Here is a 22,284-nt window from a genome sequence, read left to right as displayed (position 1 = left end):
TCAAATGTAGATAAATAGACTGAGTTGATTAAGGGCTTAAAGTTCTTCTAACTTTACAATAGGATTTAATGAAGGAAGAAATCCCCCCTACTATATGTGTGTATGTATATATATGTATTTAGGTACATATATACATATGTATACTTTTAATTACTGAAGCACTGAATTGCACACAATCTAGTGATGAGCTAATAAAAGATATTAGTAACAATTTTTAAAGAATAATGATTCAGTTCAATGTGTGTTACAGACATTTTATGTAGGAAATGGTTCATTATATAACTACAAATGATAGAATTGAACAATATTGTGTTATGATTTTAAAGTCCATAATATAAATATATAGTAGAAAGTAATAACAACAGTAATCACTTTTGTTTGTTAAAAGTGATCGCTCAATCTAAATTATTCAATAGTATATAACTTTAGAGTATTGACTAAAAGGCAAATAGTAAGAAAAACACAATGATTAATATGTTTCTAGAATTATAAACGTGTTTTTATTAAAAATAAAATAATAAAAAATTTTAATTTAAATTAAAAAAACACAAAAAATAAAATAGTAAATTTTATCACAAACATTTTTCAATGGTAATGTTAATGTATTAAGGAGATTTGACTTCATAAATGAAACTGGTTTTTTACATGCACTTTTCAAAGGTACCTTGAGAACATGCAGTCCCTTTTTCCTTTCATGTAGATACATAGGACACCAGAAATGCATACTATGCTCATGATAAAACTTAAATTGTTGGACTAAGAGTATAGTTTCGTTGTAGAGGACTTCTGTAGATGTAGAAGCCCCTGGGTTCATTTTCAGTACCAAGCAAAAAGAAATTAAGAATTCCATTAAGGTGGCTGAGGTGTGGCTCGGTGGTTAGGAACGTTTGCTGCTCCTGCTCCTGAGTTTGATTCTCAGCACCCACATATCCATTCACAATCATCTGTAACTAGATTCAGGGGATCTGATGCCTTCTTCTGGACATACTAGCTACCATTTGGTAAACATACATAGATGCAAACAAACATTCCCACATGTAAAATAATAAAAAATAAATATTTTTAAAAAGAATTTAGTGAAGTCTTAAACTTCATTAAACATTTAGATGTTGGTTGACAAGTGAAGTGCAAACTATGACTAGATGAGCCTGAAACTTGTGTTCTTGTCAAAAGTAATAGAGTTCAAAACCAAAGCAGGCTAAACAGACAAGGCAAAAAGCTTGAAGTGTACACATGCAGAAAACATGTCATCAAACATATGATAAATTTAGTAAGACCAGACAGAAAGACATGGATAAACAGAGCTTTTTTTCTACATAATGGCCAACTAACAGATATAAAAGCCATGAAACAATAGGGGCCACATATTTCCCATCATTATTACCAACAACTGAGTCAGCAACATAGGCAATAATAGCAAAAACAAGAAATTGAAAAATATGTATATCTTAAATATATATCTTTCAATTTCAATATATATATAACATATATAGTGAATATATATAATTATATATTATATATTATTTATATATAAATGTATATTTATAAATAATATATATATATAATTATATATATATAATTTTAGTAGATATCCAAGAAACTGTTTAGGAAAAATAATATCTATACAATGGAAATATCTGACAATGACTGTGTTTACCAAGTGACCCAAATTATATTTATCCCAACAAGGGAGCAAATTAACATTGTGAATCCACACATAATGAATCTGAATCAAAACATGAGAAGAATAGCATATTTTCAACTTGAGGGCTTGAGGGACTCCCTATTAAAAATTTACTATCTACTCTCCAAAATGTCAATGCTTGAAAAAAAAACACAGAAAGGTCAAGATTGTATTCAAAGCACAAAGCTGCTAAAAAGAGATTACATTAAAAATAATGTGAATCTTAGATTAGCTATTATGTGGATGGAGACAGAAAAAACAAACATGTAAGCGTTGTATTTCTTCACTGTTATTATTATAATCTAAGCACTAGTTTCAAATGGGTCAAAACCAAGTATATAGAGACAAAGAGGATACAATGAACAATAAAGCCATCAATGTACACTGAATCTGAGTGAACATACATAAGGGTTCTTTGCATAATTCTGAATATCCTTTTCACTGTTTCAGCTTACTTCATGGCTGTCAGGAAGGGTGGCATAAGAGGAGGTATTGAGCTGTTCTCTGTACTTGTTCTGCGATAAATAAAACCAGTTTTCGCTGATTGTCCAGCTTTGGGCTTGCCACCTCAAGTCACTGCTATACCAGCTCTCATAAAGGAATGGGAGGCAACCAGACATGGGTCACAGACTTCATCCTCGTGGGACTCCAGCTCAGAGCAGGCATGGAGATGTTGCTCTTCTGGATCTTCTCCCTGCTGTACATCTTCAGCCTGCTGGCAAATGGCATAATCTTGGGGCTCATCTGCCTGGACCCCAGGCTGCACACCCCAATGTACTTCTTTCTTTCACACCTGGCCATCCTTGACATGTCTTATGCTTCCAACAATGTCCCCAAGATGCTGGCCAACCTTGTCAACCAGAAAAGAACCATCTCATTTGTTCCATGTATCACACAGACATTCTTGTATTTGGCCTTTGCTGCTTCAGAGTGCTTGATTTTGGCAGCCATGTCCTATGATCGGTTCGTGGCCATCTGCCACCCCCTACACTATACTGTCATCATGAGTTGGAAAGTATGTGTGGCCCTGGCTGCCACTTCCTGGTCATGTAAATTTATCCTCTCCATGGTTCACACAATTCTACTGTTAAGGCTGCCTTTCTGTGGGCCCTGGGTAGTGAACCACCTCTTCTGTGAAATCCTGGCTGTTCTCAAGCTGGCTTGTGCCGACACTTTGATCAACCAATTGGTCATCCTTGCTGCATGCGTTTTTGTCTTAGTTGGGCCCCTTTGCTCAATGCTTGTCTCTTACACGCACATCCTCTGGACAATCCTAAAAATGCAGTCAAAGGAGGGCCGCAGGAAGGCCTTCTCCACCTGCTCTTCCCATCTCTGTGTGGTGGGGCTTTTCTTCGGGATAGCCATGTTGGTTTATATGGTCCCTGACTCAGATCAGCGAGAGGAGCAGGAGAAAATTTTGTCACTGTTCCATAGTCTCTTTAACCCAATGCTGAATCCCCTCATCTACAGCCTGAGGAACACCCAGGTGAAGGAAGCCTTCTACCGAGCACTGCAGAAAAGATCTGTGTGAGGGGTACAGAAAATGTGAGGTGGGTAGGGCCATGCTCCTGAAATGTGTCTTTAGCTGAAGCAAAATTCAGGGAAATTTTTCAACTAGAAGTATGATTTTTTTTATTTTTTATGACTTTTATTATTATTATTATTATTATTAATTACACTTTGTTCATTTTGTAACCCCCCCATAAGCCCCTCCCTCCTCCCCTCCCAACCCCACTCTTCCTCCCCTTTCTGCATGCATGTTCCTCCCCAAGTCCACTGATAGGGGAGGTCCTCCTCTCCTTCCTTCTGATCTTAGTCTATCAGATCACATCAGGAATGGCTGCATTGTCTTCTTCTGTGGCCTGGTAAGGCTGCTCCCCCCTCAGGGGGAGGTGATCAAAGAGCAGGCCAATCAGTTCATGTCAGAGACAGTCCCTCTTCCCATCACTATTTGCTTGTTTGTTTTGAGATAGATTATCACTATGTGGTTCTGGCTGCCCTGGAACTCACGATGTAGATCAGGCTGGACTCAAGCTCACAGAGGTATACCTGCCTCTGTATCCCAAGTACGCAGATGAAAGGCGTACACCGCTATGCTTGGCTAGAAGTCTGATTTTAAAACAGTGTAATTGCTCTAATTTTAGCTCTGAAAGTGGGCCATAATAACATAGAAAGTGATGTGTTCATAATAGACGCAAGGATCCAATTTCTAGACTGAATTCCAGTGTTGAGAGCCACTTCGTTTTGTTGAGTGGGAGAGAATGGAATGCTATTTCTCACTCATATTTGCATCAATTATTCACATTTTACCTCCAATCACTTATTTTAAAGTAAAGCTAACCAAACACCAGAGAAAACAGAAGAAATAAAATAATACAGATCAGAACATATATAAATGAAATCAAAATAGAAAAATGAAAGAATCAATGATCTCTAATGTTGTTGTTTTTCTATTTTAAAAAAATTGACAGAGTTTTACTACACTTTAGCATGACTGACCAGCAGCAGGTCTTCAGAAGAGATAGTGGTGAAGGGCTCATTAGGAACATTTGCCACACAAGCATGAGGACCAGGGTCTGAACTCTCACCACATATGTTAGAAGTTGAGTGTGGCTACACACACTCTTATATCCCAGGGATGTAGGGCTCAAAAACAGGAGGTTTCCTGAAGTGTGATGGCTGACAGTGAAGCTCCTGTTTCAACAAGAGACCCTGTCTCAAGAAAATAGAGCAGGGAATGATATAACAGACAGAACACCTGTTGTCCACCTCTTACAGCTGCTACACACACTCACACACAAGTTTATCCACATATACACAAGGGGAAAATACTCCAATAACTAAAATTACCATCAGAAAGGAACACCATCAACAATTTTGATATGTAGATATGTAAAGAACTGTGAGAGAATTCTATGAACAGCTTTATTACCATTAAGAAAAATTTTCTATGAGTACCAAACTCATTAAAATGATCTAAACAGATTTATAGCATATAAAAATAAATTTGTAAGTTTAAATCTTACCAAAGGTATCGGTGAACCACATTGCATTTTTTGCAAACTACTCCAGATCCTAAGCTGAGTTAAACGGAAGAGGCTCTTGTAAAAACACAGATGATGGAAGAAGGTGGCAGGGACCACAGTACCAATAATAGGGACTAAAAATAGTTGGATTCTGGATCATTTGAAAAGCAGAGACAAAACAATCTGCTGATGAATTAGGTACATGTAAACTAGCCCAGCTACTATTGGTATTTTTTTAAAATATCTACCATATGGGCATTTGTCTGAAAGACTACAGAATATCAAAGAGACATTTTCACATCAAAGTTTATTATAACACTGTTCATGATAGCTAAGTAATAGAACCAATCGAAGTCTCCAGTAACAGAAATGAGCAAGAAAAGTGTGTATATGTAAAAGGGGAATTTTTTCAGACAAAAAGATGAATAAAGTTGTAATCTGTGAAGAAATAGATGCAACTGGAAATAATCATATTTAGTGAATATGGCCAGTCTCAGAAAGACAAATATCATGTCTTTTCTCTCATTTGTGGTTCTTAGATTTCCTTTAGTCACATAAAATCATGAATGTGCATATAAAATGACATTAGAAGCAAATACAAGGGAATAAAGGCATGGGAATAAAAGGGGCAAATAGGAGAGGTGAAGAAAAGTAAAAAGTGAAGAGAAGGGGAAGGAACAGGGTGGCAGGAGACATGTTTACTATACAAAGTATGCTTGTAAAAATTAAACAGATAAGTAAATAAAATATTTTAAAAATTGCAGAATAAAGAGGTGGGTGGATCCCAAAGGCCCCACCTTTAACTTAGGAGATTTGGACCCTTGATAGCTGCTGAGGACCTGAGACTCCTTTTCTGCCCTTGTTCCAGTGGACAATCCCATCCCCATGTACATATGGACACTAACTGAGCAAAGTGGGGAAAGAACAGAAGGAAGGAAGGAAGGAAGGCACGAAAGTGGGAGGAAGATGTGATGGAGAATCCTGAGGTGACCTGAGAGAGAAGAAGGTGTATATAATCAAGATATATTGTATACATGTATGAAACAGTAAAAGATAAGAGAAGAAATACTATTTAAAAATAAGAATATAAGAAATATATAAAAAACTAGAATATTAAATTTCTGACTATATTTCATTATTTTCTAAATAAATGAGGATGCATAGGCACTGATAAAATCATGTTTTAATAATTTTTTAATCTATGAATACATATACAATATGACCCAGATATACTACGACTGCATATTTACTCAAAGGCTCCAAGTCAACGTATCACAGATATAATCACAGATTAATGTTTATTGCAGAACTGTTCACAGTAATAGCTAAGTTAGGGACCAACTTAGTGTCCAACAACAGACGGATCAACAACTCCCAGGGCCTCTACATTCCTAAGATAACTTCTGGACACCTCCAGACCTGTGATTAAGCATGCATGAAAGGTCTAGGTTTCTAGATAATATCCAAGAAGTTAGACTTTGTCGTCATTCAAGTTTGTCTTCCTACTGCCTTTTGAGTAACTGGGAAATCAGACTAAAGGATTTGTGGCTGAAGGGATTAATGTCAAGATCTTACCCATAACCAATAACCAGAAACAATCTTTTTATCTGCCAGTATATCTCTTGAATATTTGAATACTGAAACAAAATGAAAATTCATAAAGCTACAACAATCCACACATTAATTAGCTATTGATTGTATTACATACTGATTGTATAACTTTATATAAGCATGTCCTGTTACTTATGAAAGCACTAACTATTCTTCCTTAACATCTGAAGGTCTTATTATGTATATGCTTCCTCAGGTACAGAAATAGAAAGCCAAATCTCTGTGGGCTAAAATCACAGTGGGGGAGGGGGTTCTTCCTGTATCTATAGGAACCGTGATTTTTTTTTCATGCACTACACAAGGCTCTCAAGACAATTGAAAAGATGACCTGTGGCGGTGATGAATCCATAAAGCCTTCTGTTCTAAACAAGCAACTTGAAAAGCCATAGCCCTTCCTTGTCAGCTCCGAGGCAAGCAGCAAGGCGAAATGCTTATATTTTCTGAATGAAGGTTCACCAGGGTCATTGTACACAGCCTTCTCTAAATACCCAGGCTTCTTCAACTTTGGGTAAGTTCTGGTGAACTATAATGTAACTTCCATTGTTTGTTTGCTTTTACTGTCACAAAGTTGCAGTTCTATTTTTTTAATGTTCAAATTCTGCCTGTTGACAGTTGAAATAAAGAGATAAACTGAGTAAGACATTCAGATGTTTGTTGGAATATGATATATTAATATGTTAATGCAGTACTGCAATCAATGTATTAATGGTTAATTTGTCTCAAATTTTTTTCATGAAATAGGGAGATGTATGAGTTGATGAATTTCTGAAAAAATATATGGTGAACAAATGACGCCTATACTTTTTCAGTGGGCTTAAAGTGTCATTAACATAAGTTTGTCAAATGAGTACACAAGTGTGTGTTTGTTGTGCACAGCCTTACTATGATGCCACACAGAGTCTGAGCAATGAGGAAGTAACAGTTGAATCATTGATATCTCTGCACTAACATAAAGTTATACGAACAGTGGTAGAGCAATAAACACCTGTGGATGCTTTCACTTTCATCTGCCTGAGCATGCTGCTTACCTCTCTGACAGCAGTATGAGAGGCCCAACATAAACTGACTATTTTGAAGATGAGATCTTTCCACCGTAGATGTAGAATTTCATGACTAATTTAAATGGAGGCTTATCACTCATTCCTGTGTACCCAGATAAACTAAATTCACATAAAATGTGAGAATAAAATGCATGCAGCAGGGAGAAAAACTATGTTTGTAGTCACAATTCTGTGTGTGTTGTTTTGTTTGTTTGTTTTTGAGACAGGGTCTCTCTTTGTAGCTTGGCTGTCCTGGAACTCACGCTGTAGACCAGACTGGGATTAAAGGTGTGTGCCACCACTGCATGGCTGTATTCTCATTTGTACTGTGGAGCTAGAGAGCTAACGAGGTGATATGGTCTGGTCAGGCAATAGCAACCTTTTCTGCAACATCGCCCACAGACAGTGAGCCACCTGCAGAGACAGCACCTAAACCTGCGGTTAGAGTATCTGTCAATATCGAGCCAAAAGGCAAGGCTACTAATCCTGTTGTCATGCCTGAAAAACAGCACAGCACAAATCTGGTCAGTCACAAGTATTCTCACCTAATGTTAATTGTGAAGAATAAAACAGAGTTTTTGCTGAATCTAAGTCTTTACATATAAATAGAAAAACTTTTGGTGAGGTATTTGTTGTAGAGCAGGAAATGTCTGTGGGAATGATGGTGAATGATGCCTCTCGTGTAAATATAAACCTTGTAATGCTCCACCTACTGAACTCTTTCCTCAGTTCAACGCTGGATGCAATACAGTTTTGAAGCTTTGGTCCATCACTGTTTCTGAGTAAAACTAACTAGGCAATAACTAAATAATGTGAGCCAGCACAAGTAGAATTTATTTTAGAAGTATGGTATAACCTGCAGAATCAAACAAAACTTTGACTAACATCAAAATGGGTCTATTTGTTACGAAATTTTAGATCCATCAAAAATGTTATAATCGTCAAGCAGCAAATGGCTCAGTGCCCTGAGTTAGACTCATGGAGGGGAATGAAGAGAGAACCAGCTCCACAAAGTTCTCCACCTCTGTGGTGATAGTAGGCTCACCCACACATACACATGGTGTACACATACACAATAATAATGATTTCGAATTTTTTAAATGTTAAGAAAAATGTGTATGTCATATATCACACATGCTGGAGAGGACGTGGAGAAAGGGGAATTGTCCTCAAAATAAATCTTTAAAATTCCATTTATCACACAAATTGATTTCAGCTATTCTTCCTTCACTAGCCTACAAAAAGTATGAAGTAAGTTAGCACAAATCTATACTTGGGTCTCCTCTTAAACCAGTCATTAACTCAGTTTCCTCTGTCCTAGGAATATGGAAAACAATATGACATTAATCACGGAGTTCATCCTCCTGGGATTTCCCCTCAGCCCAGGGATGCAGATGCTCCTCTTTGCCCTCTTCTCACTGTTCTATGCGTTCACCCTGATGGGGAATGGGACCATCGTGGGGCTTATCTGCCTGGATTCTAGACTCCACACTCCCATGTACTTCTTCCTGTCCCACCTGGCCATTGTTGGCATTGCCTATGCCTGCAGCACAGTGCCTCAGATGCTGGTGAACCTCATGGATCCAGCCAAGCCCATCTCCTTTGCTGGCTGCATGACACAGACCTTTCTCTTTCTGACATTTGCACACACAGAATGCCTTCTCCTGGTAGTGATGTCCTATGATCGGTACGTGGCCATCTGCCACCCACTCCGATACTCTGTCATCATGAGCTGGAGGGTCTGCAGCATCCTGGCGATGACTTCCTGGATTATTGGGGTTCTCTTGTCCTCGATTCATCTGACATTACTTCTACCTTTACCCTTCTGTGTGTCTCAGAAAGTGAACCACTTTTTCTGTGAAATTACAGCTATTCTCAAACTTGCCTGTGCAGACACACACCTTAATGAGACCATGGTCCTGGCTGGGGCAGTGTCTGTGCTTGTAGGCCCATTCTCCTCAATTGTAGTCTCATATGCATGTATACTTTGTGCTATCCTGAAGATCCAGTCAGGGGAGGGTCAAAGGAAAGCCTTTTCCACCTGCTCTTCCCACCTCTGTGTGGTCGGATTGTTTTATGGTACAGCCATTGTCATGTATGTTGGACCCAGACATGGAAGCCCAAAGGAGCAGAAGAAGTATCTCTTGCTGTTTCACAGCCTTTTCAATCCCATGCTCAATCCCCTGATCTATAGTCTCAGGAATTCTGATGTGAAGAATACTTTGAAGAGAGTACTGGGGTTACAGAGAGCTTTGTGACAAGTTTACAGCATTGTCTTTAACCATGACAGAGAAAATTATCCACCCAAGAGAGTTCTAACTAACCATACAGAGCATATGCATTACCTTTATTTAGCATTGAACTGTCTCACGGCTTCCATTGGATGACTGATTCAGTAGTTGTGGAGGAATTCTAGAAATACATAATTTCAAATGCTGATAAGAACAGATTGTAATGTACTTAGTCCAAACTAGAGCCAAGATTTCAAAGCCACAGTTTCCAGAGTATCTTTCAGAGAACACTGAATGTGCAATCATGATGCAGTGTTCTAGCCCCTAAAATACTCACTGTTGCCTTCCAGAAGACTTTAAAATGCCTTCTGTAGAAAAAGATTGTGAATAACTGCATGTTGTTTCTCTTTGGGGCTCACATCTCTATTAGTATAACAAAAGCTACCAAATTTCTTTTGGTTGAAAAAACAAAAAAGAATTCTATTGTACTTTCTAAAGCCTTGGCTTTAGCCAAAATCGTTGTTGAGCCATTTTTTTCGGACACTTAAGTTTTCTGGAGCAGGGAATATTGACTACTTGTGGATACTTTCTGAAAATACCTTCCAAAACAAGTGAGTTTGCCTCTCTCTCCCTTTCTTTCTCTTCCTCCCTTCTTCCCTCCTTCCTCTCCCCCTATCTTTTCTTTTGCAAGGAAGCTTCTATAGAGAATGTAAGCTTCATCACAGTAGCTCACATCAGTACATGTCAGAATCTGGTTATGGAGAATGGGGTCACTGACTCTCTATTGTTCAATATGAACTTTTGGAGATAATGATTCCAAGTATCTCTTGTTTCTTGATCCAGCATGCCATAATAAACCATGGGGGAATGAGCCTATTCAGTTCCACAATCTTATGAATTTGTAATGAAGTGTGTGTGTGATGAAACAAACTATATATGTTATGTATATACACACATATAAATACACACACACACATATGTGTATGTGTACGTGTGCTGGGAAATGGTACTTGCTTAGCATGTATGAAGCCCTAATTTCAATTTCTGTCTTCTTAAAAATAAAGAATGTGTGTGTGTGAGAGAGAGAGACAAAGTTATATTCTAAATGAAATAAAATAAAATTTGACTACATTAAAATACAATCAACTTTCTTACAGAAACCTGAAAAATGTCAAAACCCACCGTTAAAAGCAATTCTGCTTACTATGCTATAAGAAACATACTTTTTAAATTATGCCCTTTCCTGGCTTAAATTTCATGAAATACACATCTAGATTTAGTTTCTTAACATCCTCAAACATTTCATTCTTGTATTTTATGACAATTGAAAATGAACAGTGTTAGATATTGAACCATGTCCTTAAAAAACTGCTTTCACAAATAACGCTATTTTTGTTAATACTGTTTTTCTCTTAGATGTTAATTGCTTGATTTCCACAGTTTGCAGATGCCCTGAGACACAGCAAAAGGGAGTTTGACTTTTTATGAATGGCCAGTAAAATACCAAGATATTTCTGTAACCAGAAGCTATTATTTGTCATCTTTTGTGTATACTTGCTGTCACAGGAGTGACCAGAATTAAAACCCAAGTTGGCATGCATTCAAAACTGGACAATTATGACAAATTTCTCTACATTGTCATGTTGTAAGAAGGTACTTTATAAATTCTGTGATTGGAGTACATTTTTTTTAAAAAATAACACTCTGACATTTCTATATCAAGTAAAAATAATAAAGTATGACTGATATGACAATATCTTAGTATCTTATATAAGAGCCTTCCATAGATAAAAGGTTCTTTTCTGGGGAAAAGGACCGTAGAGAGGGTGTCTTCCTCTCTCCTTTGAGGACCTGAACTTAGAATCTCTTCACTTCACTGCAAAATATCTCTATAGAAGGTTTGTGCCCTAAAAGAAAGTCCCCAGAGTCAGGTCCCCAAAGGTCCCCCGGGGATAAGTTGGCCCCTTGTTGGACTCTCCCATCCTACCCATGCCTTCCTCACAAACTCCCACCGCACCTCTATGCCTTGAAATGTAACTTGGGTCTTACCACTTCTGCTACACCCGAAGGACTACATGTTTCACCAAAAAGGAGCTAAGCTGCACAGTGGATTCTAGGAACTTGGCGCTGGTTCTGCCTCCTGTCAGGTTTACCAGAACCATCTGGAGACTGGAAACTGTGCAATTCTTGGAACGTTGAGGGCAGATAATGCCAAGTAGCTGGGGACTGAAATGAGAGTTGGAGTCTCGGGGGTGTGCTGGATAGTTGTCTATTTTCCCTAATAGTTTGTCCTGCTAGGGATGAGAACACAAATAGAAAAACACAATTGTTTGTTTCTGCTTCTTAGCAAAGGTGGGTATCCATGAAGTCTCATGACCCAGTGCTTCCAGTGAGCTCTCAAGAGCAACCAACAAGGCTGAGCCCTCAGAGAATACACACTCCATTTCTGAGGATTTCACAGTATTTCAGAAAGTGACAGTAATGATGATTCTGTGGCTATGCAGAAGCTCTGAGGAGTCAGGACCTTCCCCAGCCTCCTACTGCTTCCCCTTCTGAAATCCTTGGGTCCTAATGTGGAAGCTATGGAGGTTACCTGAATTTACTTTACCTTTAATTCCTCCCAGACAAGTTGTAGCATCTAGTCTTTAATCAACTGTCACTATCACTGCCACTCTTTGAGAAACAAATTCATTGTATGAGAATTGTGTGCGTGAGTGTGCGCGCATGTGTGTGTGTGTGTGTGTGTGTGTGTGTGTATACAATTTATGCCCACACATACTCATAATTCACATTCCACGAGCAGTTAGTAATTTCCACTTTATGGGTTTAAATGAAATATGTGGAATAATTTTCTTACTTAATAAAAGTTATACTAAAATACCTTAGGAGACGATATTCTGCTCCCGTAAAGTTAATGTATGTTGGTTATTTTTAACTGTTGCATTTGTTTCTTGTCAACACTGTTAGAACACATGCTGTGGGTATGGTGATGCATTTACCACGATGGGATACAAAGACAAATTATTACTAAGTGTATGTATGTTTTATACTAACTCCCCATTGAATATAGATTTATATACATACTCAGACACCTAGAATGTACTCAGTAAATAAATAACTCTTCTGCAGGATGACTATTTGGAGTAAAGATGGAAAGAAAATGAAAAAGATATGTGTTTTCTAGGTAACACAACCAAGTGAAAGAAGGACAAGGTATCCAACTACACCTAAGTTTACTTTTCAGAAGAATTTCGTGCTAATGTTTGTACACAAAGTTCCTGTTTTTCTTTCCCTCTCCTCTTCTTCCTAAAGCACAGTTTCACGATAAAATCTGTATAATCTCAGACTATCAACCTGTTGCACATTGTACTCTTACAGTACTTGGCACATAGGAGGCACTAAACAGATAATCAATTACACCAGTCTTCCACGAATGAACAGACTGAAATTATGTAAGAGTGATTTTCTACTTATTGCTTGTCCAGAATAGTCTCTGCTCCTAGGATAAAAACAAACAAACAAACAAAACATCTTGCTGCATCAAGGCAACCTCCTTAAGATAACCTGTCAAAGTCTATGTTTATAATTCTGCAAGCAAGAAATCTAATTATTTTTCAGTTTTTCCTTATTTTTTTTAATCTGTGCATTCATTCCAGATTTAAACTTTTATTTATTTGTTTGTTTGTTTATTTATTGTGTATTTAGTATTCTGCCTGCACGTTTGCCTACACACCAGAGGAGGGCACCAGACGTCATTATAGCTGGTTGAGAGGCACCATGTGGTTGCTGGGATTTGAACTCAGGGCCTCTGGAAGAGCGGCCAGTGCTCTTAACCACTGAGCCATCTCCCCAGCCCCAGTTTTTCCTTATTACTTACACACAAGAAGCCTTCATTTCAGCTGAACAATTGATTGACAGTATGGAACTGCTTTATTATTTCCGTTGTACCCATGCCTAATACTGTGGAAAAGAGACTGATGGTTCATTATTAGAGATTTAATTGTTGTATTAATTAAGATTGCTTTTACAATATTATATGTGTATCTAATGATTCTGATTACTCTCTCCTCCCATCTTCTCCTATTCCCCTCTCACCTCTGTTGAACTCCATCCTATCGGTCCTATCCCAGATTCTTGAGTTTGAGTTTGTCTAGTGGCCAATTTCATTGAAGCAAGACCATTTTGTACACACTGGATTGTAACTAAGCACGGGAGCCTGGTGAGCTCGCCAGCAGATGCACAACTGACGGCCATAACTCTCCCTCTTTCTGAATCTATCAACAGCAGATAGCCCAGCAGTGAAGAGCGGGAGCCTGACTTCTAAGGTCCCACAATGGGGAGTCCCCACACACTATAAGAAAAGGAATCTGTGTGGTTTCTATTTTTTTCACACACCTATCAGAAGAAGAAGATAAAAAGAGACATGCGGCCTCAAGTCAAGTGCCACACACTCTGCGAAGCCTTCCTCTATTCTTATCAGGTTTTAAAGGTATTACGTTAATACAGATCATAGGAATGAAGTTTTTCAAAATTCTAGGACTCACTTCCTGCTAGAGATGAGCCTAAGCTCAACACAGGGAGAGTAGACTTCATTTGAAATGAAGCCAATCTCATAACACAGTGTTTACAGATTTCATTTTAAATGAAACCAATCTCATAACACAGTAGTTGTATTTCTTCATTGACTTGACATCTAGCAAATTTGTATGCATTGTCAGGGAAACAAACAAACAGCACCATTAACCTGTTTATCAAAATGATATGAAAATGGCAAAACAGAGCTGAAACAAAAGAGCTGCAGGGCTGAAAAGATGCTCCAGCATCTGACCTTTTCAATCTTTCTTTACCTTAGCTTCCAAATTGCAGTCCAGAATTCATGTGTTTAAGAAAAGCAGTTAGGGATCAGATAGCCGAGCTGGTAAAAGTGCCTGTCACCAGCCGAACCATCTAAGTTTGATCCCTGAGAGCCACCAGGTAGAGGGAGAGAACAAATGTGTGCAAGTTGCTCTTTGACTTCCACGTGTGTGCAGTGGCACACACATGTCCTTATATGCACAATTAAGTAAGTAGATAGATAGATAGATAGATAGATAGATAGATAGATAGCTTCTGGAGAGCAGTTAAGAGTACTGACTGCTCTTCCAGAGGACCTGAGTTCAGTTCCCCACACCCAAGTGGAAGATCACAACTCTCTGTAACTCCAGGATTTAACACCCCCAACAAACATTCATGTGGGCAAACCACAAATCCACATAAAATAATAATGAATAAATTATTGTTGAATATGAGACACTTTGGCAACCACAAAAAAAATTATTCCATCCTAACATGAAATTATCCTATCAAACATTTACAAAAAAAGAGAAATAAGGATATTGTTTAGGTTGTTTTCACATCAGTGAAATCTGGCCATTTCTTTCCTCAAATAAAACAGAGATATTTGTTGTTGTTTGAAAGGAAAGCATATTTTAGCCCAAAACTTATGGAGGATTATTAGTCAGGAGGATTTGGAGGATTTTATTAGTCAGGATCTGGTCAATATACTTTAGACTCAGCTTGGATGTGCTCTTTGCAGGCATCATGCTATGCCGAAGTACAAGAGGACAAGGCACACACTATAGTCTATAAATACAGCTAAAATTCAAAACATGATTGAAAAAGCACAGAATTCCTTTAATATTTTTCTTTTAGATAATGATATCTGTTCAAGAAAAGGAGCTATTACCTGATGGTTGAAAAATACGAAATTACAGCAAGAAGAACTAGTCAGATATCGTTATTGGTAAGGCTATTGGTAACCAGTCACCAAACCCATCTCTGCAGCCTACAGACATTGATCCACTAAGTAGCTAGGATCCTGTGTTTCCTGGTTCCCTGGTTCCCTGGTTCCCTGGTTCCCTGGTTCCCTGGTTCCCTGGTTCCCTGGTTCCTTTGCTCACTCCCTAAGACCATTTTGCATATACTGATGAATGCTGCCTTCAAGCTTGATGATCACTCTCTTCCTCCACCTCCTTCTTCTCCCCTTCCTTTTCCTCCTCCTCTTCCCTCTCCTCCTCCATTTTTTTTCTCTTCCACTTATACATATCTCATGAAACCAACCACATTTGGGCTAATGTATTTGACCAAATCTTTCTGCCCTGCTACTGAGAGACTGTGGATTTTGAGAAGTTCCTAAACTTTCCAGTCCCATCTTTCCCTATGTTGTCTTGTTCTCACCTCTTAATTGTTATTCTCATCAGTTGTGTGTGGATTTTCTAAGCCTCTCTCTCTCTCTCTCTCTCTCTCTCTCTCTCTCTCTCTCAATATAATCCTATCTCTCATTTCTTCAGGGAACAATTTTTAACATCACCCTGTATAAAGATAATAGTTAAACTCGGACATGGAATGAAGTTAGCATTCTTCCTCACACTGAGGAAAGTAGTTAAACCTTAAGTTATTTTGAGGTTATAACTCCTCTGATACATGCTAGCACTCCAAACTATATTGAACATCAACAAAATTTCTCGGAGAAATTACAACCAAAAAGCCAAGGTCCTCAACTTAGCATATAACCAATGTAAAGACAATTTTATCACTAATTTGACAATGGAGCTATTTGTCAAATGACAGATAAAGTGAATTGTCAACTTATGAATATTTTCCACTGCCTACTTGTAAGGAATATAAGCATTCTGCTTTCTTTTTTCTTTTTGGAACTCACTCTTAGACCAGGCTGGCCTCAAACTCAGAGATGGTCTGCCTCTGTTTCCCAAGTGCTGGTATTAAAGTATGCACCACCATGCTGGCTAAACAATATGAACATTTTTGATGATGAAGTCAGCTGCTGTTTACTTTGCAAAGTACTGTGTTATGAATTTTAGATATGAGGGGTGTCTTGAGTATAAAGGATTTAATTAACATTAAAAATAGGATCCTAGTTTATTTTCATTTTAGGCTCTTTTATTAAAAAGAAACGTAGAAGAGATGATCTGATCAGATGATGCATAGAAATTGTTTTCTGTATTTGCATATAGACATCTGCCATGCTTGGCTTCCAAATCTTAGGGAGCTTCCACATTTTTTTGGCTTGTATATACAGCTGAAGAATTACAAAATGGCTTCATTTTACATGAGTTCCAATAAAAAGATTCCTGTGGTAAGTTAATGATTCTGTTAATCATTTTGTGAACCAGTTGCTAAATACCAAATGTTAGTTGGTTTCTATTTTTTCAAAATAATAGTACACATTTTATACAGATATGTATTATTTATATATCTAAAGACACATAATAACACAAGCCATTACCATTAGATATTGCTTCTACAAAACCTTTTCTTCTTAGTACCTCACAACACTCCAGGTTGGATTCAAGTATCTAAACATTAAACTACATTCCATAAATAAATGCCAATATTATTCCTGTACATCAAAAACAAGACTAACAATAAAAAGTTGCTGTTTTACAATTTTCTTTGGGTAAAGTTATGAAATCGTTCTCTAGTTAGTTAGTATGTAAATATTCATAGTAGCAATCATAACTTTTACCAAAGCAATTCAAGTTCCTTTCTTTTTTTCTGGTGCTATTCTCATTTTGAAAGCTCTTTTTGAGGTTCAGCAATTCCCCTACAGATTTTTAAATAAAAAGCCCTAAATGATTAAGGCTTGATGGTTATTTTATTAGTGTGAATTTGATAGTTCTTGACCACCTCATGATCAATGTTCCCAAGTAAAGGATAATTGATGACGTTTCTCTTTTAAAAGTGAATTTTAGACTGGTTACTGTGCTTGTAGGTAATTTGTTTTTTATAAGTATTTATTTATTTACTCTTAATTAGTTAGGTTCCTATGGGAGAATACTAATAGTATTCCAAGCCAAAGACAAGTAAAAAGTAGTTGTTTCCAATACATCTGTGGATGTCAGAATCATGTTACTATGTCAAAATATTGATACCTCTCTTAGAAATAGTTGTGTTGGGGCTGGAGAGATGACTCAGAGGTTAAGAGCACTGGCTGCTCTTCCAAAGGTCCTGAGTTCAATTCCCAGCAACCACATGGTGGCTCATAACCATCTATTAGAAGATCTGGTGCCCTCTTCTGGCATGCAGGTGTGCAGAACATTGTGTACATAATAAATAAATAAATCTTTTTTATTTTTTATTTATTACAGTTTATTCACTTTGTATCCCAGCTGTAGCCCCCTCTCTCATCCCCTCTCAATCCTGCCCTCCCTCCCTCTTCTCTTCCATGCCCCCCCCAAGTCCACTGAGGGGGAGGTCTGCCTCCCCTTCCATCTGACCTTAGCCTATCAGGTCTCCTCAGGACTGGCTGCATTGTCTTCCTTTGTGGCCTGGTAAGGCTGCTCCACCCTCAGGGGGAGGTGATCAAAGAGCCAGCCATTGAATTCATGTCAAAGACAGCCCCTGATCCCCTTACTAGAGAACCCACTTAGAGACTGAGCTGCCATGGGCTTACATCTGTGCAGGGATTCTAGGTTATCTCCAGGAATGGTCTTTGGTTGGAGTATCAGTCTTAGAAAAGACCCCTGGGCACAGATTTCTTGGTTCTGTTGCTCTCCTTGTGGAATTCTATCTCCTCCTTCTTTCCCCCTGCAACCTGCCCAAAGTTTGGCAAGGAGTCTCAGCATCTGCTTTAATACCCTACTGGGTAGACTCTTTCAGAGGTCTTATGTGGTAGGCTCCTGTCCTGTTCCCTGTTTCTCCCTCTTTCGATGCCCATCTAATTTGCCTTTCTGAACAAGGATTGATCATTTTACCCAGAGTCCTCCTTCTTGATTAGCTTCTTTAGGTGTACAGATTTTAGTACGATTATCCTATATTATATGTCTAATATCCACTTATAAATGAATATATGCCATGTGTGTCTTTCTGCTTCTGGATACCTCACTCAGGATGATCTTTTCTAGTTCCTACCATTTGCCTGCAATTTTCATGATATCCTTGATTTTTATTGCTGGAGTAATATTCCGTTGTGTAGATGTACCACAATTTCCATATCCATTCCTCAACTGAGGGATATCTGGGTTGTTTCCAGGTACTGGCTATTACAAATAAAGCTGCTACAAACATGGTTGAGGAAATATCCTTGTTGTGTATTTGAGCATCTTTTGAATATATGCCTGGGAGTGGTATAGCTGGATCTGGTGCCCTTTTCTAGTGTGCAGGTGTACGTGCAGACAGAACATTGTGTACATGATAAATAAATAAATCTTTTTTTTTTAAAAAAAAAGAAATATTTATGTTGTAGTTCTCTGTGTCTCTGTTCAATAGTGAAATGGAGAAAAATCAAACAATGGTCACAGAGTTTGTCCTGCTTGGAGTCTGCCTTGGTCCAAAGATTCACTGAGTCCTTTTTTCATCTTTTTTCTCTTCTGTGCATTCATCTAAGAATGGGGTCATCCTTACAATAATCAGTCAAGACTCGAGACTCCACAACACATGTACTTCTTCCTCTCCCACTTTATGCCTGTGACACAGTGCCCTAGATGCTAGTAAACCTCCTAGATCCAGCCGAGCCTATTTGCTTTGCCAGGTGCATAACACAGACCTTTCCTTTTTGGGACATCTGTACACAGAATGACCCTCCTAGTAGTAATGGCCTATGACTGGTATGTGGCCATCTACCACCCACTCCAATATCTTCCATCATGGGCTGGAAACAATGTGCTACTCTGGTTATCACAGCCTGGGCATGTGGCTCCCTCCTTGGCATGGTTCGTATGAGCTGGTCTTGAGGCTGCCCACTTGGGGTTCAAATGAAACCAATCAATTCTCCTGTGAAATCCTGTCTGTCCTAAAGCTGGCCTGTGTTAATACAACACTCAACAAAATAGTCTTCTCTGTTGCTTCAGTGTTCATGTTAGTGGGGTCCTTATGCTTGGTGCTGGTCTCTAACAGACACATGCTGATGTCTGTGAAGAGAATTCAGTCATGAGAGAATCTCAGAAAAGCCTGCTTCACCTGTTCTTTCCACCTATGTGTGGTCAGGCTCTTCTTCAGCAGCACCATCCTTATGTACATGGCTCACAAGTCCCAGCACCCCGATGAGAAGCAGAAGATCCTGTGCTTGTTTTATAGTTTTTCAGCTCATGCTGAACCCCCTGATCCCACAGCCTGAGGAATACTGAGGTCAAGGATGCTCTCAAGAGGGCACTGTGGGAAGAAAGTCATTTCTAGTTGGTGTGATGTTTGGACCACAAGTCTCGGTAGTTTCCTCTAATGTGTGCCTCCAGTTGTTACCTAAATACAGAAACATTCATATGGTCTTTATCTGATGGTAACAACATCCTCCTTCTGAAAGTGAAGGGAAAAAAATCTAGATGAGTTTCATCCTAGACGTAAGGTTTTATCAGATTTAACTAATTTCCATTTGATTGATTAAAGAATTACATAATGTTTTAAATCATTTTTCTAGGCCTAAAAAATTACATGCCATCATACCTTTAAGGTACTTAGATAACTTTGTAGATTGCACAGGATTTTGAAGCAAAAACAAGTTATACCCAGGTACAGTGATCCTGAAAGCCCATTACACACTTAGGGATATCTAGTTACTTGCACTTTGTGAGACCAAGAACTTATTGATGCACATTAGGATGTTAACTTGTTTGCTGAGCAAAGGAACAGAATTAAAACAAAAACTACAGGAGAAAGGAGAAGACAAAAAAAAAAAAAAAAAGCTATGGACACTGAAGTCAATGCAGGATCTTGGTAGCCAGTGAATGTAAAGGGTAAATGTGAGTATTGTCTCCTTGAATAAGATGAGAGTGAAAATCAGGGTAAACTGTTTGGGTAGCGTAGTATTCCTCTGTGACTGTACTGTGACAAACTGTGATTTATATCTGTGTGCAGACTTTTCTGTGCATGGTTTCCCAGCAGCTTTCCATCTGCCCTCCTACCCAGGTCCGTGCCACTGCTCCCCAATATCATCTCACCCTCCATGAGAAGCTTTGCCAGACAGAGTTGGTACCTAGCTGGTTCTGCAAGGGTAGAACTCAGTCCCCAAACACTTTGCGTAGTTTCTCAGTGAGTTATCCATAAATCATTTTTGTATATGCACATGTATTCTTGTGTTTGCTTGTGACTGCTCCTACATAGACATATATGTGTGTAGTCATGTGTACACATATGTGTGCATATCTGTGTGGGTGCATTCAACAATCTGAGTGCGTAGGCCAGAGGTCAACTTGGGTATCTTCTTCTATTGATCACTCCTTTAGTTTTTGGTGCACGATCTTTTTACTAACCCTGGTGCTTGCTGCCTTGGCCAGGCTGGCTAGCCAGCAAGCCCCCAGGATCCACTTGACTCTACCTCTGCCGCACTAGGGTTGTGTGTGTGTGTCCATGCCTGGTTTTCAGGTGGACACTGAGGATCTGAACTCAAGTGCTCATGCTCGTGTAGCACTTAATGCGCAGAGTGTATCTCCAGTCCCTAAAATTATTTTATAGTCTGCTTTGAGATATAATGTGTCTTCATGTTTCCAGTCTTTCTCAATGTCATCAAGAAGGCAAATATTAAAAGTATTTTTAATGTGTTTTTTTCATTCAGATATGTAGACTCAAAGATTAGAGAAAGGCATGTGTTTTTTCCCCATTCTTGTGTCCACACATCCAACATTTCACCACTAATCTTGGATATGTGAGGACTTTCCCACAAATCCAGCAATCTTTTCTCTGATGAGCACCAGCTGCATGTCCTCCAACTGAACTCTAACAACTACCTCAAACTAGGTAATGTCAGATCTCATGAGTTAATGGCTCTTTCTCACAGTTGGCAATAGCACACTCCGTTTGTGACCTATGTTTCTGATTGATTGTGCATAATCCAGGATTCCAATTTCGTATCCACTACACCCTCAGGAGTTACTCAGAGTTATCCTGATTATATCCCTGTTGGGAAAACATGACCCACACTAAATGTAAAAGGGCAGTGTAATGTAGCCTCATGTGGGTAGTTGTGACCAACCACAGCTGCATGCTGTGAAGAGAAGCACTTATCTATGTCCTGTGTCCCAGTTAAAGTAACACTGGCAGCAGAGAAAAATAAATGCTATTACAAATGCTGCCTCCTTTATTCCCAGGATAAACATTCCACATAAGCACCTGCCATTTGAAAGCAAAATCATTCAGGAGACACAGTTCAGAACTGCACTAGTACTCTCTACCCAGAACGCTTCTGCTACCCTGACGATACAGCCTCCCGCATCTCAGTTGTTCCTACCACAGTGTGAAGCAGCCCCTTTACAAATATCTCTGATGCTGTTTTACCTGGAACACTGATCACACCCTCCTTTTTTAGCTAGCTTTTATGTGTATTACTCTCAGTTAAATAGTGTGATTAAATTCTCAAAGTACTTGAAGCATAAGAGTTTCTAATGTCCATTAAAAGTAAATAATACTAGCATATAATACAAATGTTTTTATTTCAATTAATACAGACTGCACAGTTGGCTTTATCCATTTGCTTACATAACATTTTTATTCTTTAAAATAGTAAGTACTAACCAGAATTTGAGGAGCTACTTCTTTCGAATGAGTAAGACTTAGGAAGCAAATTAAATGTATGAAGCTTGGGAAAAAAACAAAATTCACAAGTCTCAAGATGGTCCTGAAATTTACAAAATACATAAAGCTCCTCTCCAGAATTACACAAGCAATAACAACTACTATAGAACGAGACTTCCTATCTACCCACA

The 22,284-nt window shown here is 38.5% G+C and overlaps 2 protein-coding genes and 1 pseudogene across 2 annotated transcripts; all 3 read left to right on the top strand.

Annotated features, from left to right (window-relative positions):
* The first annotated feature begins 2,285 nt into the window (after window positions 1-2,285).
* LOC110541552 (olfactory receptor 2A2-like) lies at window positions 2,286-3,215 on the top strand. The gene has a single exon (XM_021628280.2). It carries the CDS (start codon window positions 2,286-2,288, stop codon window positions 3,213-3,215), a length of 930 nt encoding a protein of 309 aa, XP_021483955.1.
* A 5,471-nt stretch (window positions 3,216-8,686) lies between these two features.
* LOC110541551 (olfactory receptor 2A7) lies at window positions 8,687-9,619 on the top strand. Its single transcript, XM_021628279.2, has one exon. It carries the CDS (start codon window positions 8,687-8,689, stop codon window positions 9,617-9,619), a length of 933 nt encoding a protein of 310 aa, XP_021483954.1.
* Window positions 9,620-16,685: 7,066 nt separating this feature from the next.
* On the top strand, window positions 16,686-19,765 carry LOC110541550 (olfactory receptor 2A1/2A42-like; annotated as a pseudogene).
* The last annotated feature ends 2,519 nt before the right edge of the window (window positions 19,766-22,284 follow it).

Source organism: Meriones unguiculatus, chromosome 3, assembly GCF_030254825.1.
Source record: "Meriones unguiculatus strain TT.TT164.6M chromosome 3, Bangor_MerUng_6.1, whole genome shotgun sequence".
Classification (NCBI taxonomy): Eukaryota; Metazoa; Chordata; class Mammalia; order Rodentia; family Muridae; genus Meriones; species Meriones unguiculatus.
This window is presented reverse-complemented; position numbering and strand designations above follow the sequence as displayed.